Here is a 21987-nt window from a genome sequence, read left to right on the forward strand (position 1 = left end):
AGCGGTTCAATAGCACTTTCGTGGATACCATTGGTGCAGAAAACGTGCACCATTTCAGAGTGCTTTTCTGGCAGGTTGATCAAGTGTTTCCTGGGGCACTTCTTTTTTCTTTGCTTATTATTTGACCAAGCTGCACTTTGGGTGAAGTAATTGAATACCTGGAATGCACCAGGAAGTTAAAAGAACTTATTCTTGCCCTCATTCAATTTCTTAATATCTCCTTTGAGTTTTAACTCCAAAATTATAATCTGAAACTTTCTGATTTCATCATAGGGAGTTGTTAACATTTTTAACATGAATTCTTTCTATTCCCTGCTCTTGGCTCAGGAATTTCATATTACAGTACTTGGGAACATGCATATGTTAGTAGTGCTTGGAACATTTGTTTTTCTTGCAGATGACTCTATCTTTAGCATTGTTTCCCTCTTTATGCTTACATGGCTTCCTCAGAGCTTTTTAATAAGTTTTCAAATGATTTTTACCTTCAAAATGGTAAAATAATAAAGACATGATGCAGGTGAAAGCTGCGCCGAATTTACCTGATCGCAAGGAAAATTTTCAACCCAGCATGACTGAAAAACATAACTTAATAAATAAATAAAATAAATTTAACAAAATAAAAATATAAACAAAATGTGAACACTGACCTTGTCAGTTGCAAGGCATGCTCTCATGCAATAATTGTGACAATTTAAAATCAATTCCATTATTAGACTTTGTTTTCATTTCCCAACTAGAGAATGATCTGTTTCAATCAATGTTGAGTATGGAATCAAGAAATTTTTGTGTTACTTGAGACCAGGAGGACTGTGGTTCCAGGTCCAGAGTGTGTTACCATGCGCGTGTTGCCCGGAACACGGGATTGCTGTGCAGGTGCAGCTCCTGCGCAATGTGGCACACACCAGTGCCCCACTGCCCGTGTGATGGCTAGCTCAGGGTCTGCTCTTCTTTAAGTGCATCCCGGGAGTTCTGACACAGTACGGACTTTAAAGCTTCTCTGCTTTTATTCGATGGTAACTGAGGGAAAGAGGTGTACCTGAATTAAGGCCAAGTATATATGGACACCAGTGGAAGGGGCTGGGTAAGCATCCAAAACTCCCTGTGCCCCTGGCCAGATCATCAGCGTGTCTTGTTCCAGGCCTGGGGGGGTGGGGGGTGAGGGGGGGTGAGAGAACATCGTCTGCAATTAAACTAAGTGTTTTTAGATCAAATGCAAGCGGTGAAAAGAGCGACAAGGAGCTATCGAGGCCGGGACAGGCAGGCTCGTGGGACACGTCTAGCCGACTCCAGGCCTGCGCTACCCGTCCCGGGGGCCCGAAGCAAGACCCGAGACCCACCCAAGTGCAGCGCCTCTCTCGCCGGCCGTGGGGCAGCCCTCCCTGCCACGGCCGCGGGGGGCCGGGCCCGTCCCCCGCCGCAGCCTCAGCCGCGCGGCCGCACCGCGCCGGTGTCCAGGCAACGGCGGCGGCGTCACTTCCTGCGGGCCGCCCCTCGGGCCGCGCTCCCGCTCGGGCCGTTGCGGCGGTCGCGACACGTGGCCCCGCCGGCGGCATGGCCGCGGCGGCCGAGGCGGCGGGCGGCGGCAGCAGCCGCCACGAGAAGAGCCTGGGGCTGCTGACCACCAAGTTCGTGTCGCTGCTGCAGGAGGCCAAGGACGGCGTGCTGGACCTCAAAGCGGTGCGAGGGCGGGGGGGCGGCCGGCGGCACCGCCGGGCCCGGCCGGGCACAGGGCCCGCCGCGCTGCAGCCAGGGCGGCGCAGCGCGGGGGCCGGGCAGGGCCGCCCGCTCCCTCCTTCTTTCCTCCCTTCCTTCTTTCCCAACCACCCGCCCGGCGTGGAGGGGCCTCCCTCGGCCGCTGACGGGCTGCGGGTGCCTGGCGATGGCTGACAGCCGCCACGGTCGGCTAAAACACGCGTTCGGCTCTTTATAAAGGGGTGTAAGGGGCACCGTGTGTTATGTTTTATTGAGAGTGGTCTTATTTACTGTGCCCTGTTCTGGCTCCTCAGTAGAAGAAAGGCAAGGAGCTACTGGAGAGGGTGCAGCAGAGGGCTGCAGAGGTGGTGCGGGGTCTGGAGCATCTCTTATGAGAAGAGACTGCGGGAGCTGGGCCTGTTTAGTCTGAAAAGAAGACATTGAGAGCAGGTCTTATCAGTGCATATATATATATATATACACACATATATACATATATATATATATATATGTCTTATTGGTGCAAGCCAAGAGGATGGCGCCAGAACTCTTTGGTTGTGCCCAGTGACAGGACGAGAAGCAATGGCCATAAACTAAAGCACAGGAGTTTCACCTCAACGTGAGGAAGAACTTCTCTGTGTTAAGGGTGTCAGAGCACTGGAACAAGCTGCCCAGGGAGGTCATGGGGTCTCCCTCTCTGGAGACATTCAGAACACGCCTGGATGAGTTCCTGTGCTCCTGCTCCAGGAGACCCTGCCTTGGTGGGGGTTGGACTAAATGATTTCCAGAGGTCCCTTCGTGCCCTAACAATTCTGTGGGTTTTTTTACTGCCCTATGTTGCTCCCTGCACTGATTCAGTGTATGGGCTGCTGTTTATACCTGTTTCTTGCCCACTCCCCTCCTTTAAGCAAGAGAAAACCATGTTGAAAAACAGACATTGCCACCTTATGCTTTCTATTATGTGTAAATGAAAGAAGCTGAATTCGCAAAGGAGTGACAAATCATTGTCACCCAGCTCTGCAGCCAGCCTGCTGCCTCCAGGGCATGCGTTGGGCTGCGGCGGCTGGAGCCTCTTCAGTGATGCCCTGGGACCAGCCCACCTTGGCAAGGTCCTGGTGCCAGGAGGTCACTGTATTGCAGGAGGGATCTTTGCCACTGTGTCCTGCCAGTTCCCTGGAGCCTGCTGCTGCTCTGGCCCAGGAGCTTGGGCCCTCTGGGCTGTCAGGTGTGCAGTGCATTGAGGCAAAGGTGTGTTAACCTCAGTGGTTAAGGTCGTGCTTGAAGAGCTGAGGTGTGCAGCAAGAGGCTGGCTTGGTGCTCTGCTTGAAATCCTTTTTGGAAAACTGACCTATTTTTTGAATACATTTAATAGGCCCCTGGAGGTGAGTGGTGTTCTCGGAGCTTTTTTTGTGCGTCCCTGTTCAGAGCAGATGCACTTTGGTGATGTTACTCTGGCTAATGAAACTTCAGGGTGAATAGGGAAGGACACTGATAGGTTTTATATTCCTCATTTAGTTATGCTGTGGTCTGGACAAGTTGATGAGCTCCTTATTATTAGTTGCTTCTCTATCTAGCAAAACAGAATGAAGATGTCTAGATCTTTGGGATTGTTGTGCAGCTTCCTTTAGTGTCTGCCACATGCTGAGAGATGTTCCAGGTCAATCTGAAAAGCAAAACATAGTCAGTTTGAAAGACATAAGGCCCAAAAGCTTGGCTTTAAGTGCCAGAGAAGATTGACTTGAACAATAAAGTTGGGCTGTGTAGTGGAATGGAGCAGTGCTTCTTGTTCCCTTTAGCAAGAAAGGTACCTACTCAGGGAATGAAAGGGTTGATAGCCACAGAAGAGTTAAGTGGGCATTGCAGCCAATCACAGGCATTTCTGCTCAAGGCCTATTGGAGACTGGTTTCTGAATTACAAGTTACAATTTGTTGAAAGTAAATACTAACTGCAGTGCCTAAGGTGTTGGTGCTTTCATGAGCAGTGGGTCAGAACATACATTTCTGTAACAGGTTTTCTCCTAAATAAGCCATATATCTAAGGAAAATGAAGACCAGTTTGTGTTAAGCCAGTGTGCTCAGCAAACTGAAGAACAGGACAGTCTTGAAATGGAACAGAGCATTCCAAGAAATTATTTGTGCAGTGAACACCTTTAAGTGTCTCTTTGCTGGCTAGTATTGACTGTCTGATGTGCTGCTGATTGGTATTTGTGTAGCAAAATCAGCACTAGAAAGAAAATAAAATTTGAAAACAGGTGCACTTCCAGCTTTGTGATTTAGCAATTGAGAAAGAAAATCTGTTTTATGGGACATTTTCTGGTGATCTTAATACCTCCTGTAATTATACTTTAGCAGGGTGTAAGAGGAAGCTGTGAAAGTGTTTTAGTGCTGGACACTGGTAACATCTGAGAAATTGTGGTAATGGAAGTAAGAATTTTCTTTACTTCTAATTTGAATTTTGCATTTACTTTAAAATCAAACAGTGATTCTAAAATAATGACATACTTGTCATGGAGTAGCCCTATATAAAGAAATCTAATTAGGGAATTAAGTTTAAAACACTAAGGGTTGTAGTATAGAAGAGAAAGAAAACTAAATTTCTATCTGCAGCAAGCCATGAATTGCAGAGAAGAGTGAAAATGGGCAAGATGAGTGAATAAGGGATAAAGGGCCGGAATGGATGCTGTTCATAGTGTACAATACTTGTGCCCTAATTTCTTAAGTGGGCTTAGTTTCTAGCAGAATACCATCCCTGCTGTAATGATGGTTAAGTAGTGTTTCTGATCATCAGTGCAAAGCATGAGATATTCGAAAATCTGATTGTTTTAGAAGTGTACTGGTCAGGGGCAAATAACTGCCTTACACTTGCTATACTCCACAGAAGAAGAAAGAGCCTGTCTGCTGGATTTTACATTCCCTTAGTGTTTATGTTGCAATGACATTCAGCACTTCTGCATACAGTTTGGCAAGAGCGCCATTCAATTTAAAACTCTCACCAAACTGCTGACAGCCCTCTTGGGGAGAAAATGTTGTCATGTGGTACAGGCAGAGTTCAGAAGATGCAGGACCTCTTTCCTTTGACAGACACGTGGAGAGAGCAAGCAGGTAGTGCTGCCCCTTGTGCTTTGTTAGATACTCAGTAATGGCTCTGCCTCGGTGCTCTATCGAGTTCCTCCTCTCTCAAGGGCTAATGGAGCACATGTACAACTGATTATTTCTGCTGCCTTTTCTCAGCTCCCAGGGAGCAAACAAGTTGGTGGGGGGCTACAGACTCAGTTTTCCTGGCCTTTCTTCCTTATTTCTGGGCATGTGTGCCTGCCTGCAGCTGAACCTGTCCTGTACAGTACGTTTTTGGTATTCCATAGTTCTGTGCTTAAATACTTTTTTCCAGCTCTGAACCTATCTATGAGACACTCATGAGTGCTTGGCTTGAATACATACTTAATCAAAATACGAGGAGATATTAGGAGGAATAACTATAGAGTTCAGCAGCTTAACATTAGAAGGATTTTATAAAAGAACTCTGAATGTGGAAGCTACATCCACCTGTGTTAGCAGGGCCATGGTTGCAAGTGTCCCTTTCTTGACACAGGCTAAAAAGCAACAAGTTTTAACAGTGTTTTTGACAACAGATTTGTTTCAGGAAGCTCTTTTATTATTTAAATTATTAGTGAATTGTTCATGTGGAGGACTGAACTTTATTTCTGATCTGTGTACTTGGCAGAAGGTATCCCATTGATAAATGCTAGAACGTCAGGGAGGAACTTCTCAATTGCATTTTAAAATATCTGTGAAATTTTTAAAAGATAATTAGATTACAAGATTTGCACCAGAAAGTTAATGAATTTCTAGAGTAAGCTTCTCAGCTTGGGAACTGGCCCCAGCTTGTGTTAGAGCTCTTGTTGTAAGTAGTTGAACTTCACAGCAGTGATTGAATTGTATATAGGGCTGGACAAGTTAAATACCTATGTAACTGTGCTGCGCCCTGTCCTGGGGATCTGGAGCTGGTAGTGGTGAATCTGCTGCTGGTGTTCATGGGAGCTGTGCTTTCAGCATACAAAATGCAATAATAGCATTTAGAGTGGAACAATTACTTCAACTTGGAAACATTTGAAATTGGACACTCAGAAAAAGTGACTTCTTAAAAAAAAAATAAAATAAAAAACACTTAAGCTTTAGTTTCATAGCTCCAAATTTGTAAATTGGTATCTTTTGCTACCAGTACAGTTTGAAAATACATTAAGATTAGTAAAGCATTTATATTTTGTAGACAGGTCTTTGGGAAAATTTCAAGAGGTAATGAAATTTTGTCTCCAGAGCAACATCTTCATTGTTCAAGCTATGAGTGGTACACTGAGTCCTAGGTAAATATGTGGAGCAGTGGGGAAAAAAAGCAGGAAGCTGAATAGCATCTAAGTGTGTGCTGTCCATTCCTTGCACTGAATAACGTAAACAGCCTGCAGAATAACTGAAGACTGTGAGATGTATGGGGTGCTGATTCAGCATTGTGCAAACAGCATCAACTCTATCACTCACTAGGTTTTTAAGGTTCTTTTGCAGTCCTTGGGAGCAGTGTGTATGTATGCAGCAGAAATAGCAGATTAATGTGCATACCTACTGAGACAAGTGATCAAGGAGCCTGTTTCCTTGGAGAGAACTAAACTGCACTTTATATGTATTTGTATGCATCTTCTTTTGTTAGTTAGGAAAATATTTTAAAAGTCTCATACAGAAGACCATACAAAAAATAAATGCTGCTTATGGTGTCAGTGGAAACAGTGTTTAGTGGGTACATCACTGTCAAGGAGAAAGAGCAGTGTTCTTACTTCATGGATATAAGAGTATTTTTTATAATCTCTGTTCCTTCTTTTTATCCTTTCAGCTTTATTTCAGTAGCAAAAGGTAATTGTACTATTAAGGAAAGAAATTTGGTTTTCCTTCCAGGTTATGGTTGTCTCGAGCTGTACCTTTCTTTCATATAGGCTGCTTACAAAAAGCGTACATTTAATAGATGGAACAAACTGAAACAAATCATTATGTTCCTGATGTAGAAATTATTTGCCTTTATGCATTAGTTCAAAATCAGAAGTCTTTGCCTACCTTTCTCTTTATTTTTCTTCTATTTGTTTAATATATACAATCCCATGTAATCATTGTATTTAGATGTCCTTAGTAACTACAGAGTCAGACTCCTCTCTTCTTTCCCTTCTTTTAGCGAATATTCTTTGAACTTGAGCTGCTTTTCAGGTGTGGAAGGCATGAGTAGCTCATTTGCTTATTTTATATTAACTCTTTGCATCAGTTACACAAAAGTCACTATGGAGAGAAAGAAGTAAGGCACGAAGTGGTTGCCTCTGCCTGATGCTGCTTTGCTCGGAGGGGCGAGTGGTGGCAGCCCTCAGATACACTGCAGAGCTGGCTGTGTGTCAGCAGCAACATCCCTGGCAGCTGTACCAGGGTGCTGGTGCTCAGTGTGACGGATGAGTGAGCCCATGTGCCCTGCAAGGGGTATTTGTGCAAGGACAACACTGGCCTGAAATACTGCAGCTCTCCTGCAGCCACTTTGTGAAATTACAGCCCTGCTGTTTCGTATCCTGGCACCACTGAATCCAAACAAAGGCTGTAATACCTCGAGTGTCAGTGGAAGGAATGATAAACTTAGTATGTCCTTGGCTTCAGAGGCTTGCCCCACTGCAAGGTATTGCTGCTTTCCTTCCATACCTTTTCCTGCCCTCCAGAAAGAGCATGGCAAGCTCCTCCATGTAGATGAATATGCTCCAGGTACTGACCATGGTCTTTGCAGCCCGTGTGAGCTCCCTTCTCTGTTAGAGTATATCCTGTTGGCCTTCAGCCAGGGGACTGCTCCCTGTGCTTTGCAGCACTGCCTGCAGGTGCTGAACTTCAGAATTCATGGTGGTATCAAGCTCTTGTAGAGTGGAACCTTCTGCTATTGAAGTTACATTAGATGGCATTTTTCCAAGGGAGTGGCTTTACCTCAGCATGCAAGTTGCTGATACTTGTTCTCTCAACAGGCTGCTGATACGCTTGCTGTGAGGCAGAAGAGAAGGATCTATGATATTACCAACGTTCTGGAGGGGATTGATCTCATTGAGAAGAAGTCAAAAAACAGCATTCAGTGGAAGTAAGTTATGTCAGTTCTGCAAATTTTCACATGCTTAAGAGCAACAAAAATTGCCTCTTTCTACTTATTCTGACTAGATATGACACCATAAAATTAACATTGTGCTAATCAATGAGCAATGTGATGTTGTAGAAGTAAAGTTGCAAGTGAACTGTATTTGTTTTCCCTTTAACTTGTGTCTGTGATATATAAAATCAAGTTTAAAGCACACAAAAGTGAGTCTTTCAGAAAACTTGTAGTGCTACTTTATAACTAGCACTTGTAGTTGAAAAATTCACCCAGAATGAATCTGGGAGGGCCGTCAGGACACACTGTCTCCACCTACCTGCCCTACCACAGTTCGTGCCTATTTTCTCTTAGGTCTCTGAAGGTAAAACCTCAAGAATTCTAGGGGAAGGAGCTAGGGCCTGCAAAACAGTTCCAACACAGCAGAAGAAAGTGTTCCAAAATAAGATAAATTTTTGTAGAGGAAAATTCTAAATTTGATTTGAATTAAAGAATTTTCATTTTCCTGTCAAAATACTCTTGGGAGATTAAATACTGATTTCCTTCATATTGAATATTAGTAGATTTTCCAAATGTTGAAAATAGTCTTAAAAATTATCATTGGATGTTTGCTTTAGATTTTTACTTGTGGTTTCATGAACCCTTATACCTTTTTAAGAGGAGTAGGTGCTGGCTGCAATACAAAAGAAGTCATAGACAGGCTGAGGTATCTGGAAGCTGAAATTGAAGATTTAGAGCTAAAAGAAAAAGAATTGGATCAGCAGAAATTGTGGCTTCAGCAAAGTATCAAGAACGTCATGGATGATTCTACAAACCACCAATATCCTTTTAAATTAATTGTGTGCATTTTGGAACTAGAATTAAAGCAACAGTTAAAGTGTAGGTAACGGATAAAGCATAATGTAACTCATTTAGCAAGGTAAGGCAAGTATTTTTTCAGGTTTTGCTCCAACAAAAGAAGATATAAATCTTATTTACATAACTTTTTAACTTCCATGACTGTAATTGGTAACATGAAAATAATTTAGCATATATATATATATATATGTACAGCAGTGACTGTTAAGTCAATAGCATAATCCTAGTGTCTTACTTGAAATTAGTGATACTGCTTTCCAGAACTTAAATTTATATTTTGTTACCAATGTTTTACATTAATCTTTTTTGTTGCTTCATTATTTTGACAAGATTAAGCTATCACCCAAAGATAAATGGAGTTAACAAAGTCCTGAAGCTTGTTGGGTTTCAAACTGGAAAAAAACATCCTGTATATAAATACCAGAGTTGCAGCTGCATTGCTTGTAAGCATGTGTCTAGCTGTCTTGCAAAACAGACAAAAAACATTCTCCCTGAGAATGGGAGCAGGAAAGTGCCCTTCCTAGCTATAATGTAAGTACTTAAAAATTACCAGAGTTTTCTGTTCAGAAACTGTTTCCATAAAATGGATTTTGTAGCAAAGGAGATTGAAGTTGTATGTCAGGAAAAACTTTTGGTAGAGCTAGCACTGGAATTGATCTCCCAGGGAGGTGGAATATCTGTCACTGGAGGTTTTGCAGAAGAGGAAAGACAAACACCTGTCTGGAATGTCTGAACGGTGGATAGATCCTACCTTGAGGCAGAGGAATGGGATGGCAGATGAATTCTGAAGTTCCCTCTAGCAGTATTTTTGAGTGATTCTGGGAAATGCTGATACATACCTGAATTCTGTGTTGTCAAATTAGCAAGGTAAATAGCATTTTTCAAAACAAGATTTTACATGTTCTTTTTTAGAAGAATCTCTTCTCTTTCAAGCTACACAGCTATTTTTCTTTCTGTATTTTATTTGCTGATACTTCAGTATATTTTTAAAATTTGGTATTTTCTTTAAAACACGGAACTCCTGTTATTTGTAATGAGCTATTCTGAAAGTCAAAAATAATGCCTTGATTACACCTCTAACAATAACAACATTATAGTTTAGGCTCAGATTGGACAAACTTCTGAAGGGCAGTAAATACTAGTTTTATACTATTTTAAGAAAAATGTTCCTTGACATAAAGTACGTTTTCATATGTCACCCATGAAGATATCTGCAACTGCTTCAATGGTAAGTTGCTGCTAGGCTGTATTTCTGAAGTGAGTGATTTGAAAAATAACTTGCTAACCAACCTGCTTTTTTTCCTGCATGTATTTTGAATTAAGAAGTACTCTGTAGTTATCATTACTAGGTAGAGGTCTCATAATGTTCATGGCTACCAATTTCTGGCATTTTCTAGTTGTAGTCATAGATTGTATAGAATGGAAGCTCAGCTGGAGTCCTGGTTTTTGGTGTCTTTTTTGGTGTTCACACTTTTCAGCAGCTTACCATGGGCCATTAATGGAACCAGAGACAGGATTTGTTGGTTCAACCCTCCAGAAGAACCACAAAGATCTAAATTTTGCATCATTTTCTGGTGGCAGCTGTGGCCAGACAGAACTTGTGATGCTGTATAAATGGAGCCAGCAGAAGGACAATGATTGGCAAGGGGCATTGCTACTAAATCTGAAGGATTCCTGTACAGGTGGTTTGAAGAAATTGCTGGGAAGTGCTGGCAGAGGTTACTTCCCTTGACATCATCTCCTGATCCTAGGGCACCCAGGGGAAGATTGTTGCTCAGCCTCCAGCTAGGCTCAAAACTATCTTTTCTTTGCCACAAGGAAGACTTTTTTTAATAAAAACACAAGGTTAGAAAACTACTGCAGAATTTAACAAAAATGGACTGTTACTGAAAAGAGGTTAGTCATTACAAAATATGGAGGCAGCTGGCACATAGTACTTCACCTAAGTGTTTCTTAGGAAGCAGAGAAAGAAAAGTGTTACTTCAAATTAGTTATGAAGAAAGAGGAAATGATGTGCAGGTAAGCAAGTAACCTGCAGTATTGTGCAGTGCTGTGCATGTAAATGTGGTCCCCATTTTAATGTGCATAGTAAGCCACAGATGAGTGTGACAGACAGCTGTTACATGTTGCATGTGCTGTGGAAGCCATGAGCTTAGATACTTGGAAGTACTGGCACTGAAGATGAACATTAACACCTCTTCTTTCTTCTGTAAAATCTCTGTAGTACCATCAGTCATCAAAGTCATAAAGTGAGCTAGACCAGAGAGCTGGTTTAGCTGAAGTCATATGAGAAGTGGCTGAGAGAGCTGGGGTTGTTTAGCCTGGAGAAAAGGAGGTTCAAGGGAGACCTTATCACTGTCTATGAGTACCTGAAAGGAGGCTGTAGCCAGCCTGGGGGTCAGTCTCTTCTCCTAGGCAACTAGTGACAGGACAAGAGGACATGGCCTCAGGCTGCACCAGGGAGGTTCAGGTTGGACATCAGGAAAACTTTCTTCAAGAAAGGCTGATTAAGCATTGGACCAGGCTACCCAGGAAGGTGGTGGAGTCACTATCCATGGAGGTATTCAAGGAACAACTGGACGTGACACTTAGTGCTGTGGTCTAGTTGACAAGGTGGTGATCAGTCAAAGGTTGGACTCAATGATCTTGGAGGTCTTTTCCAACCTAAATGATTCTTTGATTCTGTGAAAAAAGGAACTAGTTAAATATTTTCACCTTATGTTATATATACACCTAGAAGACAAATGGGTAAAGAACATGGTAAATCTTGTACTGTTGTGAGAAAAGGTTTTTGTAACTATGATGTTAGTATTGGAATTCTGTGATTTATACTATGCAATATACTTGGATCTTAGAGGGATTGCACATGTCCTGCCTCAAGTTTATACATGCTAAATTACACAGTACTTTGAGTGACCTTAGAGAATTTCCAGATCTCATTTGAGTGGATACTATACAAGACTTCAGAAAAATACACTTAACACTTTCTTTAAAATTGCTGTTTAACCAGGAGATACACTTCTAGCAATTCAAGCACCTTGTGGTACACAATTAGAAGTACCTAGACCTGAAATGGTATGTACTGGTTTCTTGTTACCTAAGTGTTCTAGAGCAATAGTGACAAAGAAGAGCTGTTTCAGAGCAGAGGATTTATCTCTATCCAAGTGCAAGAGGAGGGGAGAAATGATTAGGATTGTTTCAGTTGAGAAGAGGGAGGCCAGACAGAAAAAAAGTGGGTTTTGTACACTTAGATAGACTAATGGTAGCCCTACCTTCTATTAAAACCAAAATACACAAGTGGGTTTCTTCTCTCTTGCTTTTAAAATGTTGCAGCTTTCAAAATAATGCATAGTTGTTATGAATTCTCTTCAGAACTCAGTGACTTTTATGTGTCAAGTTTCTCTGTTATATTGTTAAAATGGATCTCTTATGAAAAAGCCTTTTAGATTTAATGTAATTTAGATTTAGTCTCATGGTACTACACTGTATAGAGAAACAGACTGCAATCTCACTTTAGCCAAAAGGATTAAATTGGCAAGATACAAGCAGGAGGCCAAATTATTTACTTCTGTCCATCTTTAACTTCTGTTGTTGTTGTTGAAGCACTTGATTGTAAATGGTGTTTACATAGTTGGGAGAGGGCATGGTATGAAGCATGATAGCCACTGTGCTTATAGGAGGCTGAAATCCACCTGAGAAGTTTCACAAGCTATTTTTAGTGAGGCTAAGCACAGTCTAATATTGGTAAAAGCATCCAAGGCTAGAAGCTGATCAGTGGTACTATCTCTGTCCATCTCTGCTGAACTCAGTTGATGCAATGGTAGGGACCCTGCAGGACCCAAGTTAGCAGCTTGTGATGTTGGATTTTGGTTCTTTTTGTTGAGGACTAAAACAGCTGATCTTAGTCTTCATCACTTTGTAGAGTTCCAAGTTCTCAAGGAACAGTAACTTTCATAATACACCATCTTTACAGGGACAGAATGGACAGAATAAATACCAGATCAATCTTAAAAGTAGTTCAGGACCTATCCATGTACTGCTTATAAACAAGGAATCGAGCTCTTCCAAGCCCACAGTGTTTCCAGTTCCTCCACCCGATGACCTTGCACAGCCCTCATCTCAGCCTGCAGCTCCAGCAACTCCACCTAAACCAGCTGCAGCTCCTCCAAATCCCCCAGAACGTGACCTGAACCAAGGGCAGGAGTTACCAGCAACAGCAGCTGTGGACACATCATCAGGTGGATCCTGGGGTTTTCCTACCTCTGGTGGGTGGGGGAGGAAGGCAGCTGGAGGGAAAGAAGAACTGTTAAGAAAGGTGGTAGACAAAGATCAAGAATTTGCATAGGGTAGCAGCTGTCCATTAAAAAACTACTCCAGGGCCTTAGTAACAGCTCTCAGGAGGTTAGACACCTCTGCCTCTTCTGTCTGGTGGAACAGATGCTTCCCTCACATCTTACCATCTTACACTGAACAGGTTTTGGATGTAATCCTATTAATTATTCTGAGGTGCTTCTCCAGAATGCATTATGGAGCAAAATTGCAAACCTCTTGATGGAAGAGGATATGATTTGAATGCGTACCTTTTAATGAGATTGATAATACAGGCACCAGTTCCAGCTATTGTACCACAAGGTCGCTTACCTTCTTCCACATAGCCACAGTAAGAGGCTGCCTGAATATGAGGTACTTTTTTCATAGTAATAGTAAATTAATAGGTAATAGGAAAAGATTTAAGAAAATGCTGTATTACAACTGTATTCATGAGGGGTCCTGATTACCTTCATTGACCTTTAACTGACCTTTAATTAACTGACAATTAAATTGTAACTGTGGAGGGGGAAGACTCCTCTCACCTGATCCCAGACATTGGCCATGTTCTCCTCAAAAGACAAAGCTGGGGGCAGGTGCTGTGTGTTGTTTCACTGTAACAGACTTGTAACATGCCTTCCTGTCCCTGTAGATGGCAGCGCCCAGCAGGACAGCGCAGCCCCCGCAGCCCCTTACTCCAGCCTTCCAGAGCCAGAGCTCTATCCCAGCCTGTCTGGAGACAGTGCCCAAGCCTCAGCCAGCTCCAGTGACTACCAGAGCTTGCTGCCTCTGGATGTCAACTGCATTCTCAAGCCAAACTCATTTGACATTGCAAAGATGGAGGAGCCTGCAGGTAGGAAGCAGTAGTTCCTGTTTAAATATTTTACTGGTTCCCTGAGCCCTTCATTGTGACCAAATTACCAATGAGTCAGAGGGAAAAGATAGGACTCTGTTTATCTTCTAATTAAGACACTGAGGAGCATACTAATTTTCATCAAATGAGTTTCTTTGCCACCAAATAAGCCTCATGGTGTATATAGCTCTTGGGTTTTAAGAGATAAGTGGCAAAAATATACTGGGGGGGAAAACTGAGGGTTACAATGATAAGTACATTTTACATGTACACGGCATACTATCTCTGCAGCTCCTACACTGGACAAGCCATGGTGTACAATTCAGTGTTGTAATGCAAAGAATGCATTGACTGCTATAAACTCATATTAAAAAAAACCCCACATACATAAAGCTCACCACATACACGTGCTCCTGTCTTTCACAGGAAATATCAGTGGAGATATTATTGACGAACTCATGTCTTCTGATGGTAAGTATTTAGCATCTTTTCTAATAATCACAAGTAGCAGCATGGTTTTTGTGTGAACAGCACTTAGAAGGCATCTGTTAAATCTGATGCCAAGAGTCAGTATGAAACTACTTCTTCCCGTGTTGCCTCCTCTGTCACTCTTGTCTTTGCTCCCCTTTCTATTCCCTGCAACAGTTTTATTTAACAGTCAAAATAGGAAAACCTTAATCCAACAAGCACTTACCTGCATGAATAACCCACCAGTACTTAATTTAGGGAAAAAGAAAGAGCAAGCTGATGACTAGGGTGCTGCCTTAAAATATAAATCTGGTTTAATTCTATTCTGCCTAAAGCTTTGTGCAGGTGCTTTGAGTAAGTATTTCAGAATATAGTTCTGGATGCAGACTGTTATATGTCCATCTGTGGTACGCTAACAGAACAAGTGTCACCCATTTCTGTTCTTGCACGTCTTTGGCCATATGAGTGCAGCACTGAACCACAGCTACTACAGAATTCATGTGCTCCCTACCTCTCTGCCACTCCCACTGAGTGAGGTGCCAGTCAAGGAGGTCAACTCACTTTGGAGGTCAACTCACTTTGTTCCTTTTGCCCTGTATTCTGTAAGGCCTGTAACATCTGCCCCTCAAGCAGACCACATCAGGGCTCATCCAGAAAGAGATGTGGTTGTAAGATCCAAGGGGCAAGATGGGATTCTGTGAATGTGCCAGTATGTGGTTAACATGGAAACAGCCTCTGCTTCTAGAGCAGAGATACAGATAAAGAAATATAAATTATGGCTTTCTGGTTAAAGTTTTCAAAAGCTGCTCAGGAACCCCACTGCTGCAGAAGAAATTAAACCCATATTCCACAGCTACCACTCCACTTCAGCAAACTGACTTAAAATACCAAGCAAAAAATGGCACATACATCACTTACTGCCTTAGTTTAAATGCAGTACAGGTTTTCATGGTATTTATCTCAGTGAGCTTGTCAGATTATCAAGACTATTTTAATTATTAAGACTAACCCTTATGACAAACATACTGAAATATGATAGGGCTGATTTTCCAAGTGTTTTAATTTAAACTAAACTGTTCCTGCTTTACAGTTTTTCCTCTCTTACGACTTTCTCCTACTCCCGGAGATGACTACAACTTTAACCTGGATGATAATGAAGGAGTCTGTGATCTCTTTGATGTGCAGATACTAAATTATTAGATATTATGTCAACCAGACTACTTATCTACCTCTAACTGTAACAATCTAGACTTCTTCATAACCTAAGTATTTGAATAATGAATGTATAACTTCTTAGTTCACTGACTCTGGGAGTATATTTCCTTTTGCTTCCTTTAACTACTTCACAAAACAAATTCAAGAACACGAAAAAAGGGCTCTTATCAAAAATTCTGGCACTTTTTCACCTGAGTGTTTTTCTGTCTAAGCCAATTGTTTGGAGCTTTCTTTAGTAAGAAAAGTGAAAATACATTATAGCCTTTTGATCATTTTTAAAAAAATGATTAGTCTTCTTGCTCACAGTTAACAGCATTTTCTTTGAAGCTTTACTGCCAAGAAGCTTTCTATTTTTTAACTTTTCAAACAATTTTGAAGCTTTCACTGCCAAGTTGAAAAGTGAAGGGTATCAACTTGAGTTATGCTAAACTGTTTCAGTGAACGAATTTTGTGAAGTGCCTTCTGTTTTAGCACTTTAAGTTTCTCACACTGACTTCTGACATTCCACTTTCCTAGATGATAGGAAAGGTCTGTTTGTAGTTTGTATTGAAGTGTGCCAATACTTGTATATTAACAAGATTTTTTAATAAAATTGTGCAAACAAAGCCATCAGTATTTGTGGTCTTTCATTTCTTGCAACCCCTTCATTGTCCACTTTGCATTACAACTGAGATAACAGGCTTGTGGCAGCATCCACGTTTGCTGGTTCCTCTTCCAGATTTGTGGAAACCTGGAAAAGAAAAGAGTTTCAGTTTAAAGCAGAAAACAATTTTTATTCTTCTTGGGGAAAAAAACCTAGATAATAAATATCCATCAGCCAGAAGATTAATTTGACTTTTATATATTTAATTTTGGCTAATTTTGCAGCTATATTTCAATAACTTGGAGGGATTGCAGGATACAGTGAAGTTGAGACATAAGCAGAAAATGCTTTGTGCTTTGGGAGCGTCGTACCAGTAACATAACACACATGGCCCAACTGAGACAGGCTCAACTTTTAGTTCACAACTGCTCTCAACACTACTTCTGCAACTTTGGAGAAAATACTATTACAGCTGAGTAATGTAGAGTCCTACTAGCACAGGAGCAGTAGTACAGTCTGAATTCTTGGAGGAATAAATAACAAGCCAGCAGGGACAGGACCACTGGTTCTAGCTGCCTTGGAATCCTGGCTTGGCTTCATCCCGTGCTGGCGGCACTGTCCCTTATGTTTCACTTTTCCCTTAGCCTCTCCTTAAAGTATTTGACACTTGTTTAGTTGCTCCCAGCTGCACAGAAACTTGATCACCTCAGGCACACTGACAACTCGTGTCCACTTCTCCAAACTCCACCTTCCCGCAACAGCAGGATGGATTCATCTGCATCTCATCCTGAAGAACTGCTTTATCTCCCTGAAACTGTGCCTAGAGCATCAGTCAGCAGAAAGAGTTTACATGGAGAAACTTGTCAGGAATTAAACTTTTATGAATTAATTCTTGTGCAAGACTGCAAGTAGGCCTGTATAAAAAAAAGTAAACCAAACTAGACAAAGGCAAGAGAAATACTGTCTTGAACCCGAAGTGCTGCAGGCAAAACCTCTGCTACAGAAATTGCTGCTTCAGGTGTTGGTCCTTCTGATGAGGTGATACAAAGGCTTAGGAATGAGGAACAAAGAGAGGCAGAACTGTTTGTTTCAAAGCACTGTCAGGAGCTTCAGGTAGGGAACAGCCAGGTTCATTCTCTGTGTGTCTATTCATGTAGAGATACAAGTTTCAAATCAAGGGGATGGAGCTGGAACTAACTTAAAAAAAACAATTCGAAATCAACTAGAATGTAATTAAAAAATATGCTTTGAAGCATGCTTCAGCATGGCTGCCACCCTCTTATCTCTCTACTTAGTAGTTATATAGAATTTGAACATGCTAACTAGGTTTAAGCATTGCCACACAAATGAAATTCATAAAACTGGGATTCTAGCTTTAAAGCAACTGCATGAATTCACAGATTCACAGAATATTCTGAGGTGAAAGGGACCCACAAGGATCATCAAGTCCAACTCTAAAGTAAATGGCCATCAAAATGGTTGAACTCAGCACCTTGGTATTACCAGCACCACACTGACCAACTGAGCTAATTGCCTGCAGTCTAAGAGACACATTCTCTTAGAAACACACATTCTTTTCATTCTCGTCAGATTTTACAAAGGGAAATTACCTGCTGAGTGTTCTGAGGTTCTGCTGTGGTTCCTTTTGATAGCTGCCGGATTTCTTTCTGAACTTCAGCAAATGCTTTATTTATTGTGCTAACTTTTTCAGCATTTTTAATGTTTATCTGGGAGAGAAAAAATACACATATTTGTATTTTTAACAAAAATTCCGCTGATGTGAAGCTGCCCCATTTTTGTGCAATTATTATGCAGCCAATGTTACATGCTTTTCAGTATGTTTTACCTGTTACTTCATTAGGTCATCTAGCTGTGTACTAAAAAATTCAAAATTAAGAGTTAAACTTGCTCTACTGGAATGGGAGTCCATAGTGATCCAGGAAGAGAACACAGAGAAAACAAAAGTCAGGCTTCACAGGCCCTGCTACACCCCACCCTCAGCTCCTCTTAGCTGGAATGAAGTCCCAGGAAGGGTTCCTTCCATCATCTCTCTGGTGGACAGACCCTGGCTAGATGCCAGGTGCCCACCAAAGCTGCTCCATTGCTGCCTTTTTCAGCTGGACAGGGGACAGGAAATATAATGAAAGGCTCATTGGTAGAGATAAAGGCAGAGAGAGATCACTCACCAGTTGCCATCATGGGCAGAATAGACTCAACTCAACTTGGGGAAAATGAATTTCATTTGTTATCAAACAAGTGCTGCAGAGGAATCTCAGCTCAGACACCTGGAACACCTCTTCCCCCTCCTTCTTCACTGACCTTGGTGTTTGCAGGGCTGCTTCTTTTAAAAATCCTCACTCCTCTATTATGACTGCTGCTGGTGGTATGCTTCTTAACTACATCAACCCAGAGGCACTGCCAGTACCTGATGGGCTCTGCCTTGGCCAGCAGCATATCCATCATGAAGCCAGCTGGCATTGGCCCTTTCAGACATAAGGGAAGCTTCTGGCAGCTTTTTAGAGAAACCATGCCTGTAGCCCCTCAAACCAAATACAGTTTGTAAATTATTTTACTATGTTGAATTTCTTCCAGCAGCTTACCTTTCATCATCACACCTTGCATCCTGATTGTTCGTACTAAAGGTCTGGCCAACGTCTACCAGGTTTTGCCACAGTATTTAAAGAAACTGCAGAGTGTAATGGGCACCTCAGCCTCTCTTTTAGCCCAAGTCTGCCTTTAACCCAAGTCTGCCTTTTTAAGTTATTTCATCAAAGATTTTACTTTCCAAGAGGAAGTGCTAGAATATGGACACGTGTTGCACTCTGGGGACAACTCTCTGTGGTGGAGGAGCAGGGTGGATGCAAGAGGGCATAAACTCTCACCACTGCAGCAAAGATTCAGCTGATCTGAGCCTTTGCACCTGCTGCTTCCAAAGTCTGGAACACGATCATAGCCAGGTGATAACCTATTACATTGCAAACATTCCAGAAGCATGCTCATAGGTCTTCAGGCAACCCCAAATTTCAGCACACCTACTGCTGTTTCAAAGGCTACCCCTGTAGTTCACCTCTGAGCAATTTAAACAGGCAGAAGCAAACTGTGAATGGTTACACGTATTCATTTTACTTTCAAAGCCTCCATAATTTCAGCGCACGTATGCAGAAACAACAATTCCATTCTGACTGACCACCAAAACCAGTATTAAGAAAGCAGTGGCAATGAGGCTGATACAACAGGCCTACTCAGATGAACATTTTAACTGTGACAGTGACTGGAAAAATACAGCCCCAGCTCTGATCAGAGTGGATGGACTGTTGGGAAAATCATGTACAAACACCATGTCTTCAGTCAGGGCTAGTCATCATCTTCCAGCTTCACAGGGGTTTTAGAAGGTTCCAGTCAGTTTTAATAGTGATATCCTCAAGTACTCAGGCAGGACTCGTCCACAGAAAGAGGCTCTGTAGCTAGCACGGTACCTGCATCAAAAGTTGTCTGAACAGTTACAATGGACTTTTAGCTTTTAATGAGTAAATGTATTTTAGCGAGTTTTTTTCTGAGCATCTTCTTATACTGCTTAATGATAAGTAAATCACATTAAGCCCAAAGGCTTAATGCATTAAAGAACACAGCTTCAAACACAGAGAATAAAATTTTACTCCTAATAAGCTTTTCAAGAATATGAAACTCAGACATTTCATGAATATGATTTTAAACCTGTTTCTCCCTTTCTATTATACAGAACAGTCTAGACTAAGAGGAGATGCGATGCCAGCAACATGAAATTGTTTCTTCTGAAGTTTCTTACATTCCTGCCTGTCCACCAGATTAATTTGTCAAGTGGAGCTTGCAGGAGAAAATCTGAAACAGCCTTTTTTTAAAGAGCCATTTACTTGTGTTTGTCCAGCAGACTGCAACTGCATCAAGTGGAGAAAATAAGCCACTATCTGGTTTTATTACTTTTATTTACTTTTTTTATTTATTATTTACTTAATACTTTTTTACTTTTATTACCAGATGCTTTTCTAAAGGGGACAGCTGGACTCTTGCAGAACACACACCTCTCAGGCTGGAGGCAAGGTTTGAGAAGATACTCACTGCTCACAACAGGAAAATTCTTGCTTAGATCACCCCCATCCCTCTTCCCCTGCACTGCTCCCTGCTCCATGACCCACTCTCTCCCTCCTCTGCGCTGTGCTCTTCTACAGACATGAAAATAACATTATTTTTGCTTCTTTGTTTTTCTATTGCTTTAGTATGTTAAACTGGCTCACAGAAGCATCTACAAAGCATCACAGCCCATGTAAGGGGCAAAAAAAGGGCAGAGAAGAATTAAGAGCAAAACATCCAGCAGTGCACACTCCTAGCTCTGTTCACTGCATCTCACTGACAGTTCTACTTGACAGCTGAGGCAGATAAACAGCTACTGGATCAGTAAAGGCTCCATCCTTTCTAGTTCATCCCCACCAAAAAGCTTCTCTCTGCATTCATTCATTCATAATTAAGTTTGTTCAACTCACCAACCCAGCACATAAAAATGCAAAATATATTTTTTAATAGCTTTTGCTGCTGATTTAGCAAGTTGAGTCACCTAGTGGGCGTAGAATTCCTGAGCCAGCAGCAAGGAGAGCTGTGGGACTATAGCCCAGAGTCTGGCAAGGCTCCCTTCCTGAGACCAGGAACGTGATGGAAAGGAGCAGGACTTCCCCGTGTTAGTTGTACTAACCATAACCAGTGGTTTGGACCAAGGCATTTTGTTAAACTCCACCCTGAATTACACCCTCAGCGACGCTGTGAATGCAGCCCAGTGAACGCGATCTCGCTGAACTGCTGATGCGCCCTTTAGCATCGCATTCCCGAGGACAAGGCGAGATACCACCAGACACTTCCCAAACGACACCTCCCAAGCACAGCGGATGCTTTCTGTGGCATATGCCTGAAGATCAGTCAAATGAACTTCTTGTGCTTCTCCTTTTGCAGACGAAACACACAGTTTTTCCACATACAAACCTAATTTTCGGGTGAAAACCGTGTACTTTGTCGTTTGGTGCCGGACGCACACTGCCCCTAAACCAGCTCGATTTAATCACTTCCGAGCGCTTGCTGCGCCGCGCTCGGAAAGGAGGAAACCCCGCCGGGCCGAGGCCTCCCGCGGGCGCTGCAGCAGGGCCGGGGCCCTCCCCGTGGTGGGGCGCTGCCGCAGCCCGGCCAGCGTCTCCTCCCGCCGCAGCACTCACCTGCTTCAGCCCGGAGGTGACGGGCCGCGCCTTGCCCTTGGCCTTGGCCCTGAGGACGCCGCTGCGGGCGATGCGGAACACGCTGCCGGCCTTGCCGGCCCCGCCGCGGCTCTTGCCCATGGTGGCAGCGGCGGCGGCGCGCGGACGGATGACGTCACACGGGGCTGTGACGCGGGAGCCGCCAATGGCCCACAGCGCCGCGCGGGGCCGCCAGGGGGCGTGCGCAGCCTCGGGTGGGCGCTGTGGAGCCGCAGCGGGGAACGGGACTGGCGGAGTGGCGCTGTCCCTGTCCAGGTCCCTGTCCCTTCCCCTTCCCCTTCTCGGTCCGGTCCCGTCCCGGCGTCAGCCTTGGTCCCGGCCCTGCTTGCCTCTCCTGCGCCTTCGCAGCCAGCTTTTTCAGCACGGGAAGGCTGAGAGCTCCTTGGCGCGCGCCCGCAGCCCAAGCGCCGAGTCCAAAGCTCCGTGTTGCCACAAGCACCTGCTCACGGGCAGCCCCCGGAACACGCGGAGCTTGGATAAATTCCCAGTGGGCGGTGGGACACCCTTCTGCCTCACGGCCCCGCTTGGGAAAACGTGAAATCTTCCTGCGGCTTATTCCGGAGGGAATTGGGTTTACACCCCTGGGAGAAAA

General features: G+C 43.1%; 2 protein-coding genes across 2 annotated transcripts; one reads left to right on the top strand and one right to left on the bottom strand.

Annotated features, from left to right (window-relative positions):
- The first annotated feature begins 1487 nt into the window (after window positions 1-1487).
- Window positions 1488-16144, top strand: E2F5 (E2F transcription factor 5). Its single transcript, XM_041413041.1, has 9 exons — window positions 1488-1677; window positions 7722-7831; window positions 8496-8657; window positions 9880-9923; window positions 11706-11770; window positions 12669-12933; window positions 13656-13856; window positions 14283-14327; window positions 15415-16144. The coding sequence occupies exons 1-9, from the start codon at window positions 1552-1554 to the stop codon at window positions 15522-15524; spliced, it is 1128 nt and encodes a 375-aa protein (XP_041268975.1). The 5' UTR covers window positions 1488-1551; the 3' UTR covers window positions 15525-16144.
- Window positions 16103-21653, bottom strand: RBIS (ribosomal biogenesis factor). Its single transcript, XM_041413043.1, has 3 exons — window positions 21357-21653; window positions 17733-17849; window positions 16103-16269 (listed from the first exon to the last, which is right to left on the bottom strand). Exons 1-3 carry the CDS (start codon window positions 21474-21476, stop codon window positions 16201-16203), a joined length of 306 nt encoding a protein of 101 aa, XP_041268977.1. The 5' UTR covers window positions 21477-21653; the 3' UTR covers window positions 16103-16200.
- Between the last annotated feature and the right edge of the window lie 334 nt (window positions 21654-21987).

The sequence above is a fragment of the Onychostruthus taczanowskii genome, unplaced genomic scaffold (genome assembly GCF_017590055.1).
Source record: "Onychostruthus taczanowskii isolate IOZ18803 unplaced genomic scaffold, ASM1759005v1 scaffold4, whole genome shotgun sequence".
Classification (NCBI taxonomy): Eukaryota; Metazoa; Chordata; class Aves; order Passeriformes; family Passeridae; genus Onychostruthus; species Onychostruthus taczanowskii.

What these genes read in the sequence shown, in the direction of transcription:
- E2F5 (XM_041413041.1), top strand. Translation starts at nt 1,552, where the DNA reads ATGGCCGCGGCGGCCGAGGCGGCGGGCGGCGGCAGCAGCCGCCACGAG. An exon ending in AGCTGTGGACACATCATCAG is followed by an intron (nt 12,934 to 13,655) that starts GTGGATCCTGGG and finishes CTGTCCCTGTAG; the next exon opens with ATGGCAGCGCCCAGCAGGAC. An exon ending in CGAACTCATGTCTTCTGATG is followed by an intron (nt 14,328 to 15,414) that starts GTAAGTATTTAG and finishes CCTGCTTTACAG; the next exon opens with TTTTTCCTCTCTTACGACTT.
- RBIS (XM_041413043.1), bottom strand. Translation starts at nt 21,476, where the DNA reads ATGGGCAAGAGCCGCGGCGGGGCCGGCAAGGCCGGCAGCGTGTTCCGC. An exon ending in TCACCTCCGGGCTGAAGCAG is followed by an intron (nt 17,850 to 21,356) that starts GTGAGTGCTGCG and finishes TTTCTCTCCCAG; the next exon opens with ATAAACATTAAAAATGCTGA. An exon ending in AACCTCAGAACACTCAGCAG is followed by an intron (nt 16,270 to 17,732) that starts GTAATTTCCCTT and finishes TTTCTTTTCCAG; the next exon opens with GTTTCCACAAATCTGGAAGA.